Raw genomic sequence first — 16,495 nt, 5'->3', positions numbered from 1 at the left:
GACGGCGATCAAGATGGTGATGAGGGTGTGAGTAACGCCCCCGGCTCACGCGGTTGGGCTTGAGATTTTACTACCAACGACAAAGGGTGCGGAAGCATAGTGCTGAGAAGCAAACACCCAACCAAAAAAACTCAAACCCGTCCTCCCGCACAAAAACAAGCCCCAAAGCTCTGGGCACTACTGAGAGCCGGGCCAAGGAAAAGAGAAAAGCGGAAGGGCGGAATCGGGGCGCCCCATTCAATCCCCGCGGCAGCCGAGCGTCGGTGGGTTCGAGGGTGGGCAGGGGCGCCGCGGACCTGTTCTCCGGGCAGGGAAGCACCTCCTCCTCACGCCCCCTCAGCCTGCGCCGCCCCCGGGAATCCGCCCCGGACCCCGCCGCCATGTTGGGTCGGGAGAAGTGACAGGGACCGGTCGCCTCTCCTGACCACAGCAAAGCGGCCCGGAGCCCGCCGACGGGACCTGATGGGGGCGTAGGCGCCGGAAGGCTGGGGGCCCCGGAGCCGGGCCGGCGCGGCCCGAGTTCCGGTGAGCAGATGGCGGCGCGCGCAGGTACCCGCAGCCCCCGCCCCGCGCCCGCCCCCGCTAGCAGTCAGGGGGCGGGGCCGGGGGGGAGGAGGTGGAGAGTGAGGCCGAGGGGTGGGGAGCCCGGGAACTCCCTCCTCCTGAAGTAACGCGTCCCGGGCCGGCTCTGCCGTCGTTGCTGCCGCCGGGCGCCCCGGGACGAGGAGGTGGAGGAGGGAGAGGGCCCGCGGGCCTCGCCTCCGCCCTCCGCCCCCTCCCGCCACCTCGAGCTGCGGTAGCAGCGACTCATGAGAGCGCGGCCGGAGGACAGGTAAGGACCCCGTGGGGCCCCGCGGGCGGAGGGTTCCACCTCTGCCCCGACAGGGCTAGGCCCCAGCGCCCGGAGCCGCCACCGCCGCTGCCGCCGTTCCCCGCCCCCGCGGGCGCGAGTCGGGAAGTTGGGAAGAAACTTCTCCCCTCCCCCGGCTCGCCCGGCGGGCTTGTCTCGTTCCCCGCGCTACCTGCTCGCCCCTGACTCGGTCTCTGCCCCGTCCAGACCTGCCGGGTCCCGCCCAAGTCCGACCTGAGGTTCCAGGGGCGTGGGGACACTCCCCACCCCTTGTCTTTGGGGTCGTGAGGACCGCCCGGCGACGTAGAGGAGGGGTTTATTTTTGCCCCCACGGCCGAAGTAGGGGCGAGGGAAGCGGCCCCTTTGGGTCCTAAAGGCTGGGGGTCAGTGTGTCGGCCGACGCCGGTAGCAGCTGTGCGGGGAGAGGAGCGGGTGTGTGGGGCGAGTGGGTGAGCCTCTCTGGCTTTACTTGGTTTGATTGAAAACCGCAACATGTTTAAAGTTTTCCTTTGTTTTGGATTGGGGGTTGGGAAATTTACCATTCAGCGTTCACTTTTACGGAATCATGCCACTCCGCCTCCCGTTGCGTTCGGTTCCCTGTCCACATGTGTTAAAGAAAATTGTCTTAAAGTGTGTTTTTCTTCTTCATAATTGCTTCCAGCTTTCACTTTATTGGGCATGGGGCAGAGCTGTTTTAAGAAGCTCTTTGAAAATCAAGTCTGGTGTAGGGACTTTAGTTTTTGTTTTGTAATGAGTAGGTACTTAACATTTCGGATTTGGTTGAATCATTTTCTGTATAATTGATACAGGCGTGGAATAACATACTATATATAATTTATAAATTATTAAAGGAAATAATGAAAGTCTTTGGTGGAAGCACAATTTTATGTCCATTCCATTTATTATGTGTATACGTTCCACGGGTGTGTGTTTTTACATAGTTGATTTCACATGATATGATTATAGTATCATGTATTATATATAACTGTAAGATTACAGTGCCACAGCTATCTTGATAATTTTAAATATTTAAACCATCCTGTTACATTTCTAAAGTTAAATTACGCACTAAGGAAAGTATTACTAAATGTATACACGTGACTGTGCATTTAAGGAAAAGTGCATGGTAAATCTAATAACTATCAGTGCTTGGCACACGGTGGACAGGAAGCATTTCGAATGGTCGGGTAATAAAGGAGTATCTTGTATTAGCCAAGGATCTTGTATGCATCACTTACGATTTTCATATATTGCGCAGTAAGAAAGTTTTACTTTAGCAAATAATATATATGGTTTTTTTGTTTTTGTTTGTTTGCTTATAAATGTGAGACCCCTGCCACAATTGACATGTAAGAAAAGGAAGTTAAATTGTATTTTTATTTTTGGACATTAGCTAAAAGTCGGTGGAGATTTTAAATGCTGGTTGACAATTCAGAGGGTCCTACATTTGAAAAAGACAATTGCCTTTGATCTGAAAACAAAACAGTTTATATCCATGTTTCCAGGAAAAAAGATAAAAGGGCTCTTAAAATATATACTCTGTTGTAACCACTGTGATGTTATAATAGCTTTAATTTCGCAGTTAGGTTTTGCTGACTTCATAAACCACAAATTGATTCCTTTCTGTTCATCTGAAAGTGAAATTACAGCTTTGACCTGTCTTCCTGGGTTAGGTGGAATTTGTCTTGTGGTCGAAGTATAATATTAATACATGGGCTGTTTTTGTGTGTGTGTTTTAGTTCAGGAAATTCACAAGCTGAAAAATTGTCTATGCAAGTAAAATTTCTTCATGGTATGTATTGATAAAAGAATAAATGCGCTAAAAGACTAGAAGTAAACCTGTATAGTGAAATATTACCAACCGATGTTTTAAGACTGACTTACTCAAAGTTGAAATTTGCATCATGTTAGACAGTAAATAATTTATTACTATGGGTAGTTTTTCTTTACAAAATCAGTGTAGACATCGTTTATTAATTCTATTAGCATTATAGTAAGAAAGAAAACTAATGCCAAAACAATTTTTTAAGTGATGCTAAGCTCTGGGGTCACCCAAACTTGGGTAATTAAAAAAAAAAAAACCTGCAAGGAAATTTCTGTGAACGTAAAAATAGAAGCATAGAATACCTGTGGTTCTATGAAAGGAAATATATGGGAAGAGGAAGGAGATTGTGATAGGGACCTGGCTTCCGAAGTGGTGACAAAGTTCTTTTAACCTGGTAGGAGTTACCAAGGGTATTGGTCTTAGTGTAATTCATTAAGCCCTACGTTTGTGTGCAGAATCTGTTTCTCTTTTATTTTACATGAATTTTTTTTTTTTTTTTAAGGAATCCAGTGTGTAATGTCTATATACGGTGCTTGGTTTAAGAACGTAATTTGGTGACTGACTTTCGAACACTACCTAGGCTATCCTTTGCAAATAGGATTAGATTTATTAAATCATAATTGTCATATACCAGCTAGTATGTATAACTACTTTGAACACGTCAGGCTGGGCCCGGTGGCTCACACCTGTAATCCCAGCACTTTGGGAGGCAGAGGGAAGGGGATCACTTGAGGCCAGGAGTTTGAGACCAGCCTGGCCAACGTGGTGAAACCCCATCTCTACTAAAAAGTACAAAAATTATCTGGGTGTGGTGGCGCACTCCTGTAATCCCAGCTACCTGGGAGGCTGAGGCACGAGAATCGCTTGAACCCGGGAGACAGAGATTGCAGTGAGCTGAGATAGTGCTACTGCATTGCAGCCTGGGCAACAGAGTGAGACTGTCTCAAAAAAAAAAAAAAAAAAAGAAAAAGTCAAATACTCCCAAATGTACAATAATTAGAAAATTTTGGGAAAAAATTTCTAAATAAAGTTCTAGTTAGTTTTCTTTAGTAAGTTAATTGTTTTAATATTTTGACAGAAGACACAGGTTTTACAAAATTAAAATCCGCTTCGGCTTGTATGTTGTAAATAACCAATAGAAGATAATCAAAATGTTTATTGAACGAATGGATACTGTTCTGTCATCAAATACTCTGTTTTTCTGAAAATTACATAACATGACAATTAAAACTCAAAACTCAATTATGGCATCAAGATGGTAAGTTTTGACTTTTATCTATTTTCGGTTTTCTAGAACAGTAATTCTTTAGATCAGTAATTTCAGCCTTAGTTTTTCTATTCTTAAGAATGCCATGAAATCTCAGCATAAAATAAGTTTTTGTTTAAAGTTTATGAAGATTTACAGCACCTGAAGAATGAGCATGTTTTGGTTCAAAAGGCAAATTACAATATGGTGTTGGAGTTTCAGAAATGGAGAGAACCATTGGGTCATGCTATTTTATTTGCTTTATGTAATGGCTTGCTATTTTAGTTGTTGATATTGTGGCTTTGCATTGTTGTAGAGTTGAAGAAGAGATCTCATCTGTGCCAAATTTTTATATCACAGGAACTTTCGGTCATGTTATAAAGGTGATGTTTGTGGTGCACGCTTTGTTGTGTGAATATTTACAGTAAGTTTTAGTAAGATCTTCCATTGTTTAGAACCCTACATGGCTTAGGTCACCTTCAGTTCGCATTTAAACAGTTTTATAATATAAGTCCTATAGCGAGGTACAACTGCTTTTCTTTAAAGGAAATAATCTGTTTCTATTAAAGTGTCTTGTCTTATTGGTAGTTCGTGTATGGCTATGGTAGGGTATGTATTATCTCTTTTCTTCCTCTCAGCTGCTCCAGTGCCACAATTAGGCTGAGTATTGCTCAGCTGCAGCTGCTGGGTGATTACCAACCATCCAGCTCCTGTCTAAACTCAGAGGCAGATTTAGCAAAAGGAGCTATAGTAACAGTAGAGGGTGAAAGAGAAGCGCCAGTGCTGCCGCCAATATCATTTTCACATGTCTGTATGCCAAGGAATCGTTGGCTGCAGCGGCACTACTGTTGTCTTAGAACTAGCAGACTTGATGGCAATATATCCTGGTCTGGATTGGGTTTACCTTTGAGATCTGAAAGCCCACTCCAGGAAAGACAGAGAATCCTGTAATTTAGAGTATAGAGTAATGTACTGTTGAGGTACTAATGGACTGAGTTACAAGCCTCTGTGCCTCAACTGCTTTTCTCCTGCAAATCTAGGGTAGCAATGTCCTTCAGTTTCTCTTGTTCAAATGTACAGTAAGCTGTGAGACCGCAGGTTCCTTGAAGCATTATACTTCATTTCACTTTAAGCTGTGATTCTTAGAATTGCTTCTTTTACTGTTGTTTAGGGGAGGGGAGTAGAATTGCTGGCATATAGGTTCTTTGGACTCTACTTTCTCCTAGGAAGTGGAAGGCCTTCAAGAGGGATGACTTCTAGAATCAGCTATACGTTGCATATCCCTTGTGGCTGCCTGAATTTTGCTAGTAGGAACTCTGCATTCTTTTCCTTTTGTTCTTTCTTTATCCCTCGTGTTTGAGAAAGATGGACATCAACAGTTGTAAATACGTTATCAGCTATATATGGCAATCCCCAGACTGGAAGATGCCATAGGCAAATTTTGCTGCTTCTAAAATGCTGCTCAGCTTATAAATATGCCAAGCAAATAGCAGCAGTCGCATCTTTTCTGTTTTTTTTTGTTTGTTTTGCTTTGTTTTTGAGACAGGATCTCGCTCTGTTGCCCAGACTGGAGTGCAGTGGCACAGTCACAGCTCACCGCAGCCTTGACCTCTGGGGCCCAAGGGATCCTCCCAGTTTAGCCTCCTGAGTAGCTGGGACCACAGGTGTGCACCACCATGCCTGGCTAATTTTTTTTTTTTTTTTTTGACAGTCTCACTCTACTGCCCAGGCTGGAGTGCAATGGCACAATCTTGGCTCACTGCAACCTCTGCCTCCCAGGTTCAAGTGATTCTCCTGCCTCAGCCTCTTGAGTAGCTGGGATTGCAAGTGTCCACCACCACACCCAGCTAATTTTTGTATTTTTAGTAGAGACGGGGTTTCACCATGTTGGCCAGACTGGAGCATGCCTGGCTAATTTTTGAATATTTTGGAGAGATGGGGTCTCACCGTGTTGTCCAGGCTGGTCTCAAACTCCTAGGCTCCAGCAATCCACCTGCCTGGGCCTCCCAAAATGCTGGGATTACAGGCCACCACACCCAGCCACAGGAGCGTCTTGTCCTTATTTTTACCACTACTATCTACTGAAAATCTGGAGCTATTCCTTTGATTTATCTTGTCTTTGGAATTTGGTAGTTTGGGGTTTGGCATTTGGGATGGAGATTAGAGAGGATTGAGAAAAGTAGTGCTCAAACTTGTATAACCAGAGGAAGGATGAGGTACAGTTAGACCATGCATTTGAACAGTAAGAAGTACACATCATTATGGCATATACTTAGCAAGAGATTGGTGTTATGATCTCTTTGTGCTCCCACAAAACACTTATGTCAAAACACACCTCTCCTTGCACTGTTATTGTTTCTTTCCATGCTTGTCTGTTATTCTTGACCTAGTATTCACTGTGTCAAGGAACTGTTTTATAGCAATCTTTGAGAACAGCCCTTAGCACAATAAATACTAAATAAATTCTGAATTGTATGTAGGGATGTGGTTCTGGGTAGATTTATATGAATTTACACTTACGGACTTTTCGCAAACAAATCTTTTGAGTACACCTCTACTAAAATGTTATAAAACTAGCTTAATGCTTTTTCATAGCTCGAAGTTAATTCTTTAGATTTTTGCTCTCAAGGTTTTGTTCTAGAAGGTGATTTTACAAAATAGCTTAAGCAATCCTTCAAATATGAATTTAAAGTTCATTTTGATATTTCTAATATGAACTGAAAATTCATTGTAGTTGAAGTTAAACTAGTCTCTAGTAAGGTTTATTTTAAATAAATACATTGTACTATTTTAGTGAAAAAAGAAAGTCCAAGTTATGCTAAAGAAGAATCCTAGATTTTTAAAAAACGCATTTGGTATCTCATCACAGTAGTGACAATCAGTATTACAATTATGACTTGTTCATATATACCTAGGACAAAAAGAAAAAGAAGTCCTGATTTTCTTGTGGTAACGTGTGAAGGAATGCATAATTCATAGGTGTACTTTTGCTGGGTTATTGGGGGTGAGAACGGAACAGGAAGTGCTGGAAGGAAAAGGACTGACCACTGAAACTTCAAGATTGTCTGGTTTTCAGCCTCTGTTCCCAGCAAAATGTGGATTCTAGGTTTTCTTCAACTGACTTAAGAGGATTTTCACTTCTCTAATTTTTTAATGTAACTTTTCAGTTTCTTAGCATTAAGTGGAAATTGGGGTGAGGTGGAGAAAGTTGGTGGTGGTTGTGTATAAGCTAATACTTCACATTGTTTCCTGGCAAATGTATTGACTTCTAACTTTTGTTCTGATGTGATTAATATTTTACAAATAAGGATACTTTAAAAATAGTAGCAGTCAGACATTTGGAAGGAGCAGCGAAGGCAATATGGTGTTATAATGAAAGGACTGGAAGGTAGAGCACTATCTAGATTTTAGTTTCATTTCTGACAGTGAAGAGGTGTTTAGCCTTGATCAATTCAGTAAACTCCCTAGGCCTTAGTTTTGCAATTTGAAACAAAAGGTAGTTGGGCCTCATGGTTTCTAATAGTTTCTCAGCTTTATATAAATGTGTGCTCTGCCACGGTTGAAGTTGTTACAATATAGTCATGCTCTGCCTAAGGAAGTTTCAATGATGGTGATCTTTTTTTTTTTTTTTTTTTTTGAGACGGAGTCTTGCTCTGTCGCCCTGGCTGGAGTGCAGTGGCGCAGTCTCGGCTCACTGCAAGCTCCGCCTCCCGGGTTTTATGCCATTCTCCTGCCTCAGCCTCTCCCAGTAGCTGGGACTACAGGCGCCCGCCACCACGCCCGGCTAATTTTTTTTTGTATTTTTAGTAGAGACGGGGTTTCACCGTGGTCTCGATCTCCCTACCTCGTGATCCGCCCTCCTCAGCCTCCCGAAGTGCTGGGATTACAAGCGTGAGCCACCGCGCCCGGCCGATGGTGATCTTATAAGATTATAGTAGAGCTGCCCTATACAGGTGTACCATTTTTTTTTTATACTGTGTGATTACTATATCTGTTCTACATTTGGTTATGTTTAAATACACAAATACTGTTACAGTTGCCTGCAGTATTCTGTACAGTTGTGTGCCGTACAGGTTTGTAGTCTGAGAGAAATAGGCCATACTATATGGCCCAAAGTTGTAGTCAGCTATGCCACGTAGGTTTATGTAAGTACACTCTAGAGTGTTCACATAATGTCAAAATTGCCTAATGAGGCATTTCTCAGAATATATGTTAAGTGATGCATGACCGTATTGATAACATTTTCAGGAAATGTTTGAGTCTAAAATTTGGAATCAAATTAGCTATAAGTAAAGATTATAAAAAACTGACCCATGGACTTGGCACGGAACTTTCTCAAGCAAATTGCAGTTTTACTAATTAAGCAAACATTTATTAAACCTGTGGTGTGACAAATACCATGCTAGGTTTTTGGTTGGTGTTTTTTTTTTTTTTTTTTTTTTTTGAGTCAGAGTCTTACTCTGTCGCTCAGGCTGGAGTGCAGTGGCTCGATCTCAGCTCACTACAACCTCAGCCTCCTGGGTTCAAGTGATTCTCCTGCCTCACCCTCCCAAGTAGCTGGGATTACAGGCGTGTGCCACCACACCCGGCTAATTTTTGTGTTTTTAGTAGAGAATGGGGTTTCTCCATGTTGGTCAGGCTGGTCTCCAACTCCCTATCTCAGGTGATCCGCCCGCCTTGGCCTCCCAAAGTGCCAGGCTTACAGGCGTGAGCCACCTCAGCTGGCCCTTTTTTTTTTTTTTTTTTTTTTTTAGAGACTCAGTCTCACTCTATTGCCTAGGCTGGAGTGCAGTGGTGCAATCTCGGCTCACTGCAACCTCTGCCTCCCAGGTTCAAGCAATTCTCCCTGCTTCAGCCTCCTCAGTAGCTGGGATTACAGCTGTGTGCCACCACGCCCAGCTAATTTTCTTGTTTTTAGTAGAGTTGGGGTTTCACCATGTTGGCCAAGTTGGTCTCGAACTCCTGACCTCAGGTGATCTGCCGCCTTGGCCTCCCAAAGTGTTAGGATTACAGGCGTGAGCCACTGCACCTAGCCCAGATTTTTTCATAATAAAATCAGAAAAATGACTTAATTATTCTGTTGAAGTGGATAGTTATGATGTCAGTTAACAAGTAATCGTGGCTATTTGAATAAAAACTTTGCAACATTATATGAGAAAAATAGCCACTATCAAAATTTACATTTAATTTTTTTAATTGACAAAGGTATGGACAACTTGTTCTGGATAGTTGTCTTTATACACATACAGTTAATATTTAGAACAAGACAAGTATGGCATTGGAAAATGGTTAGCTTTTTAAGGTTCGTAAAATAGATTTTCTAAAACAAACTAAAATTATAGTGTTCCGAAAGTTTGTAAGTTGATGTTTTGAAAATTAGAATCTGTTTTTCCAGGAAGTCTTTTCTGTAGCATAAGCCTTTTGGCCTGATTTCTAGGCAGCCCGTTGGAGTCTTATAAAAGCCTCACAAATAGGTAAAATAATACTTTGGTGGTAAAATATTTTCTGACTGATTCTCAGTTTTTGCCTTGTTTTTGTTAACTGCTGAGCTCTTTGAACAAATAAAATATTTGGCCTACAAATGCTCTGATTATGAGGTGGATGAACGTGTAGCCTTGCCAATCACCCTCCTTTCCCACCTTACCAGCTCCTCACTATTTAAAAATCACTGTTTCCAGTTCCCTGTTAGGAGACTGAGATTCTCCCAATAAGGCATTGCTATTAAGCTTAATTTAAGTACAGAAACTTCCCTAGGTTTCCCCACCTGCTTGCTAGGCGCAGTGAAACCTGCCTCATACTCTAACCCTATAGGACAGTATGAGGTATAGAAAAGTTTCAAAAGATTGGGAGTATTAAACAAAAATAGTAGAAAAGGGTTTGGGAAAATAAGGAGTGTTATAATATGGAGTTTGTAACTTTACCTTCTCTGTCCTTTTTTATTTCCCACCCATTCACCTCGCTTTGGCATTGGGTAGGGAAAGAAGAAAGCCTCTCCTGTGATAGGTGCTATGCCACACTTTTATATGCATTATCACATTTGATTTGAATCTTTGAAATATGTTTTCAAAATAAACAGAAAAATTAGGAATGAGATGGGTATTTATTTTTTGTTTTTGAGACGGAGTGTCACTCTGACACCCAGGCTGGATGCAGTGGCAAAACCTTGGCTCACTGCAACTTCTGCCTCCCAGGCTCAAGTGATCCTCTCACCTTGGTCTTTGAGTAGCTGCTGGGACCACAGTTGTGAGCCACCATGCCCAGCTAATTTTTTTTTTAATTTTTAAAATTTAAAATGTTTCACTATGTTGCTCAGACTGGTCTTAAACCCCCTAGGCTCAAGGGATCCTCCCGCCTCGGCCTCCCAAAGTGCTAGGATTACAGGTGTGAGCCACCATGCCCGGCCTGTTTTTTATTTTTAATTTTTTTTTAGAATAGAGACAGGGTTTCACCTTGTTGCCCAGGCTGTCTCGAACTCCTGGGCTTAAGCGATCCACTTGCCTCAACCTCCCAAAGTGCTAGGATTACAGGTGTGAGCCGCTATGCTGGGCCCCTTGAGGTAGATATTTATTACAGATAAACTGAGGATCAGAAAGTATATATAATTTGCTAAGGTCACACAACTGGCAGAACTGGGATTTAAATCTAGGGCTGACTACAATCCTGTTCCATATGCCATAACTTTCTTAGGAATGAGGAGCAATGATGGAAAGGGAGATTTCTTGTCTTTTTTCTTCTTCATTAGATAGTGCATTTGAATTGCTGGCAGAGAATGTTCAATTAATACTTTTTTTTTTTTTTTTTTGAGATGGAGTTTCACTCTTGTTGCCCAGGCTGGGGTGCAATGGTGCGATCTCCGCTCACTGCAACCTCTGCCTCCCAGGTTCAAGCTATTCTTCTGCCTCAGCCTCCTGAGTAGCTGGGATTACAGGCATGCGCCACCATGCCTGGCTAATTTTTTGTATTTCTAGTCAGGCTGGTCTCGAACTCCTGACCTCAGGTGATCCACCTGCCTTGGCCTCCCAAAGTGCTGGGATTACAGGCATGAACCACCACGCCTGGCAATACTTTTTATTTATTTTATTTTCTTTCTTTTTTAAGAGATATGGTCTTGCCGTGTTTGCCCAGGCTGGAGTGCAGTGGCATGATCATAGCTCATTACAGCCTCGAGCTCCTCGGCTCAAGTAATCCTCCCGAGCAGCTGAGACTACAGGCTTGAGCCACTACACCCACCCTACACTTTTCTTTTTAATGGAAGTAGCTTTGTGCTGCATGTTTTATAATAGATATCAATTGTTAATTAAGGTCAGATATTAAATATATTCATTAACTGAAAAAGATGTGTTATTACACTAACAACTGTAGCAAATGCTGTCTTTTTGTAAGTTGGGGTTTGTAATGGAAAATGATATAGTAAGTCCAAAACATTCTTCATCTTTTTATAAAATAAGGTGTTCATTCAGCCAGATTAACAGAGCATGTTTTCCCAATCAAGTTTCTTTCCTAAACTTAATTCATCAGAAGAATAAAGAAACGTGCAAAAGATGAGTTATTACACTAAACTGTTTCGAGTGTTGCCCTTTTATAGGTTTGGGTTTGTGAAGTCTATATATTCTCTCTGTATATACACTTACACACTCTCTGTACATATATATGTAGTTTGTCCTCAGATCTGTCTTCTGCCTCAAAAGCTGGATCAAATTGCCACTGTACAATATTGCCTTTATTTCTACTAATTATATCATTTATTTCTAGGTGAGTTAGTAGAAATAGATGGAAGGTCTTTATTGCCTGATGGTTCAGTTAACATTTCAGACGTGTTGCAGAAAGCCATTTTCTAATTTGCCCTGTCAATAGAATAGCAGTTTCCTACATCTTGGTACAGACTCATCAGCCATTCAAGGCTATACTTCTAGGGAAGTGAGGATTCTTCCATACTGGCTTGTTCCTCATTCTTATAGACTTCTATACTAGTTTGTAACCATAAATCATTTTTTTGAGACAGGGTGTCACTGTGTCTCCCAGGCTGGACTGCATTTGCACAATCACCATTCACTGCAGCCTCTTCTTCCTGGGCTCAAGCGATCCTGTCACCTCAGCCTCCCCAGTAGCTGCGACCACAGGTGTGCACCACTATGCCTGGCTAATTTTATTTTATTTTTATTTTTTATTTTTATATTTTTTTGAGATAGAATCTCTCTCTGTCGCCCAGGCTGGAGTGCTGTGGCGTGATCTCAGCTCACTGCAACCTCCAACTCCCTGGTTCAAGTGATTCTCCTGCCTCAGCCTCCTGAGTAGCTGGGATTACAGGCACAGGCCACCATGCCCAGCTAATTTTTATATTTTTAGTAGAGACGGGGTTTCACCATGTTGGCCAGGATGGTCTCGATCTCCTGACCTCCTGATCCTCCTGCCTTGGCCTCCCAAAGTGCTGGGATTACAGTCGTGAGCCACCACACCCAGCCTTTGTTTTTATTTTTTCCAGAGATGGGGCCTTCCTGTGTTGCCCAGGCTGGTCTCAAACTCCTGAGCATGATCCTCCCCAACCTTGGCCTCCCAGAGTGCTGAGATTATAGGCATGAGCCACCACCTCCAGCCTTGTAACTATTACTGTTATATAATCATCACTGTCTGGAAGAAGAGTCTCATCAAAAAGTACCAATGGAAATTTTATTTGCCACTCCTTTGCCACTGTGTCAAGTTCTTACATTAACAATAATTTTCTTCACCATCTTAGTAGCCTTTTCTTCTTTGGCTTCCTTTTATTTCTCCAATTGTATCTAAGAATGTACCCTTTGTCCTCCCTAATAAGCTGGAACATTGTTTTCTAGCGGGAATACTAGCTTAATTTTTGTAGCATTATTATCCCACAGTATCTACAGTACAATTCCTTCACATGTTAACTCTTAACAGTTTATTATTGCCCATGTTTATTAAGTCTTTACATAAAGGTTGGCAAATAGGCTTCAAACTGCTGTTGTACCAACTCCAAATGACTGGAATGGCTGCCACTGGAATGTAAGCTCCGTGAGGGTGGGGATCTTAGTTTTGGTTACTAAAGTTGTTTCAAGCACATAGAACAATGACACATAGACATTTATTAAATATTTTTTATTGTAGGAACATGCAGCAGTCAGCTGGCATTGTCTGCCGATCCATGGGCATGAGAGAAAGAAGTAACAAGTAGTTCTTCACTAAAAGCTCATGCAGTAACCACAAATGTTTTTTATTCAAGACTCTTTGAAGTGGCAGACTTGTGCTAAACTAGTATCATTAATGCTCAGGATGAATTTCAAATAAGCATTCTACTTGAGTCTGATGGAGAAACTAAGGTTTGATTCAGTTTAATAGCTTGTAAATGTTAAAGAGCAGTATTTAACCTAAGCATATTCACCCACTTACAATATAAGAGTTCTGTTTCTGTATATCATATTCCATAAATATACGTCCAGCAATCATACTTCTTTTTTTTTGTTTTTTGTTTTTGTTTGTTTGTTTTGAGACAGAGTCTCATTCTTTAGCCCAGGCTGGAGGGCAGTGGCACGATCTCTGCTCACTGCAACCTCTGCCTCCTGGGTTCAAGTGATCCTCCCACCTCAGCCTCCCAAGTAGCTGAGATTACAGGTGTATGCCACCATGCCCAGCTAATTTTTGTATTTGTATTTGTGTTTTTTATTTTTAAATTAAAAATATTACGAAATGGGGTCTTGCTCTGTTGCCCAGGCTGGAGTGCAGTGGCGTGATCTCAGCTCACTGCTACCTCTACCTCCCAGGTTCAAGTGAATCTCCTGCCTCAGCCTCCTGAGTTACTCAGATTACAGGCATGCACCACCTTGCCTGGCTACTTTTTGTATTTTTAGTAGAGATGGGATTTCACCATGTTGGTCAGGCTGGTATCAAACTCCTGACCTCAAGTGATCCACCCACCTGAGCCTCCCAGAGTGCTAGGATTACAGGCGTGAGCCACCATGCCCAGCCTCACAACCATACTTCTTAAAAACTCTGGCACACATTAGTTCCTCTTATATTACATTGATATAAGCAAGTCATATGGATTATCTGAGTGTAAAGAGAGCTGGAAAAAATAGTTCCTAGCACGTCAGCCACCTCCCAGTGAGGGCTGCATACCATAGAAGGGGAGAATGAATTTTGGGAGAACAGGTAATTATCTCTGTCACAGAAGGGGATGAAAAGTATGGTAGTTACACAAATTAGACATCTGTATGGAAAATACCACTTGGTTGTACAAATGTGGTTAGAATATTTGAAAGGTATGGGCATCGATGATATCTTAATTCAGGTTACAGTATTGGTATAAAGCACACTGGTTAGTCCAACAGCTTCTGGAAATGTGTTTCTTAAAGCAGAGCATCTGACTAATTTTATATTTGAGGTGGTAAGCTATAAAGATATTTGCTGTTTTGAACTTAATTAGAATCAATAAAAAAGCAAGTGATGTGTAAATTCTAGAAAGAACCTTTGACGACAGGAGTCATGTCATCTTGGGTTTATATTAAAAGTAGCAGGAAAAATAGTTCTGGATTTTAAGATGTGTGCACTAGACTTTAGGAAACATTGGAAAACCCGTAAGAGTGAGGCTTAAAATTCTAATGGACAGTGTACCCCCCGAAGGAGTGCAAAGTCTTGAAATGCCCCAAACTTCTTATATGAAAGGTTAGGAAAGCACACTGGTGGAGGGGAGGGGGTCAGAGTAGAAAAATATTATATGTCCATTTACATAGCACTTTTAGTGATTGGGAACAGATACTAATTAGCCATATCAAAGAATTCCATGGGGGTAGTAGCAGGTAGAAATTAGGGTGGAGCTAAAGCGGCTCCCCCACGCATCTTCTCACCATTTCCGCTTTTCCCCCACCCCACCCCATCAATCACTCCAACTGGGTCTTAGTTTTTGTTTTGTTTTTGTTTTAATGCATATACTGTAAGTCAGAAGGAGAAACTCATAACAAATGTCAAGTAGGAAAGAGGGTTGTGAAGCTCTTAGGATGTTGTCAGAGGATGAATAGGATTTTTACAGTGACCGATGTTTCAGAAAAGAAAAAAACAATATTGATGATTCTTAGAGATAAATTTATAGTTAGAGTAAGAAGTCAGGAATCTACAGTTCAGGAAACTTGAAATAATAGGTGACACAGAACACATAGTATATCTCCTTTTTATCTTCTCATTTCTGTAACAAGAAGTTGCTCTTTAAATAAGAAAAACTAGAACAAACAAAAAGAAAATAGACAATACACTTATCTGGCTGGGGAGATACCATGATCATGAAGGTGGTTCCCAGAGTGAGGCTCATGCATTGCACTTTGGTTGTGCTGACCCCTGTGATTTCCCCAAATGCAGAATTTGTAGTAGTGAGGGACTGTGTTCGTGCTTTCCCGTCATTTTTTGTCGTAAGAGACCGTAGTGTGAAGTTTATAATATTAAAAACAAATAAATAATAAAATAGAGGCATGTAGCTTTACATGATTTCATGTCTCTAGGTCTAGAAGAATTATATATCAAGGTTCTGAAAGATATTTCTGATACTTCCAGGGCCCTACCAGTAAGAGAGAAATCATGGAGACAGGTAGATATCTTAGAAGAATGATTAGATGATGCCTTGAAAGGTGAATGTTAATAAATGCAGACACTGAAAGTTGCCTTTGATTCCTGACAAAATTTTTAAAAAGTTTGTTAAACAAATGTTTATCATTTTTAAGCAATTTGAAGATTATAAAGAAGTAATTTTTAACAGTTGTTTAGAAGTGCTTTATTGAACTATCTTGTCTCGAGTTTGAGTAAATGCTGCATATAGGTCATTGTCAGTGTTACTTTCTTGTGTTGGTGAGTGGTCAGACCTGATAAGCTTAGTTTCCTTCTAACAGTAAGGTTCAGTGATTGCTTTTCTACCTGTGTTTTGGTTTTGGTTTTGTTTTTCCTCTTTCCATAATAAAGTGTTCTAATGGCATGATAGGTGTTGTTTTTTCTTTTGGTGATAAACAGAGCGAGGGATGTTAGCAGGTTTAAAGCTCTTTCTATATTTTCCCAGTTTTTTTTTAGGGGGATTGATAGAACATTGTTTTATTTTTGTTATATATATGAATAAAGATATCTTAAAATTATTTTAATTTGCTTTTTCAATTGACGGCTACTATGCATCTCTCCTTGTGGTGAACTGCTTGCTCATAATCTTTGCCAGTTTTACTATTGGGTTATTTGTCTTTTTCTTATAGATTTTTAGGGACTCTTCAGTACATTATAGATATTAATTCTTTCTTTGTCTTTCTGTTGCAAAGACTTTTCCATGTCTGTGCATAATGTTCCTTCTGTAACTTTTGGATTTTATGTTTCAAGAATATTTTCTCCACTTGAAGATGATGTTAAAAATTCTACTTACAGGTTTTCATTTTGTTTTGTCTTGCAAGTCATTTAGCTCTATACTCTGGATTTTATGTATGTTGTGAGGTAATTTTTTTTTCCTCAGATGATATACCTCACTACTGCTAGTTATTAAATCTATCTTCACACTGGTTCAAAATGCGACCTTTTAATATTTACAAATTCTTTTTACTCTTGG

The 16,495-nt window shown here is 41.2% G+C and overlaps 1 protein-coding gene and 1 pseudogene across 2 annotated transcripts in view; both read left to right on the top strand.

Moving 5' to 3' along the window:
• Positions 1-362: 362 nt before the first annotated feature.
• The window catches only part of YES1 (YES proto-oncogene 1, Src family tyrosine kinase), a 90,578-nt gene continuing 74,445 nt past the window's right edge, over positions 363-16,495 (top strand). The window contains exon 1 of one of the 2 annotated variants that reach the window (XM_030810681.1): positions 363-549. In XM_030810681.1, the coding sequence (XP_030666541.1) occupies positions 534-549 (16 nt within the window). In that variant the 5' untranslated portion in view covers positions 363-533. Of the gene's footprint in view, positions 550-575; positions 833-16,495 lie in introns of those variants that run through there. The other variant, XM_030810682.1, reaches the window with a different exon arrangement.
• LOC115835009 lies at positions 15,173-15,319 on the top strand (annotated as a pseudogene).

Source organism: Nomascus leucogenys, chromosome 4 (genome assembly GCF_006542625.1).
Source record: "Nomascus leucogenys isolate Asia chromosome 4, Asia_NLE_v1, whole genome shotgun sequence".
Taxonomy (NCBI): domain Eukaryota; kingdom Metazoa; phylum Chordata; class Mammalia; order Primates; family Hylobatidae; genus Nomascus; species Nomascus leucogenys.
The sequence above is the reverse complement of the archived record's forward strand: the minus strand, read 5'-3'. Positions and strand labels throughout refer to the sequence as shown.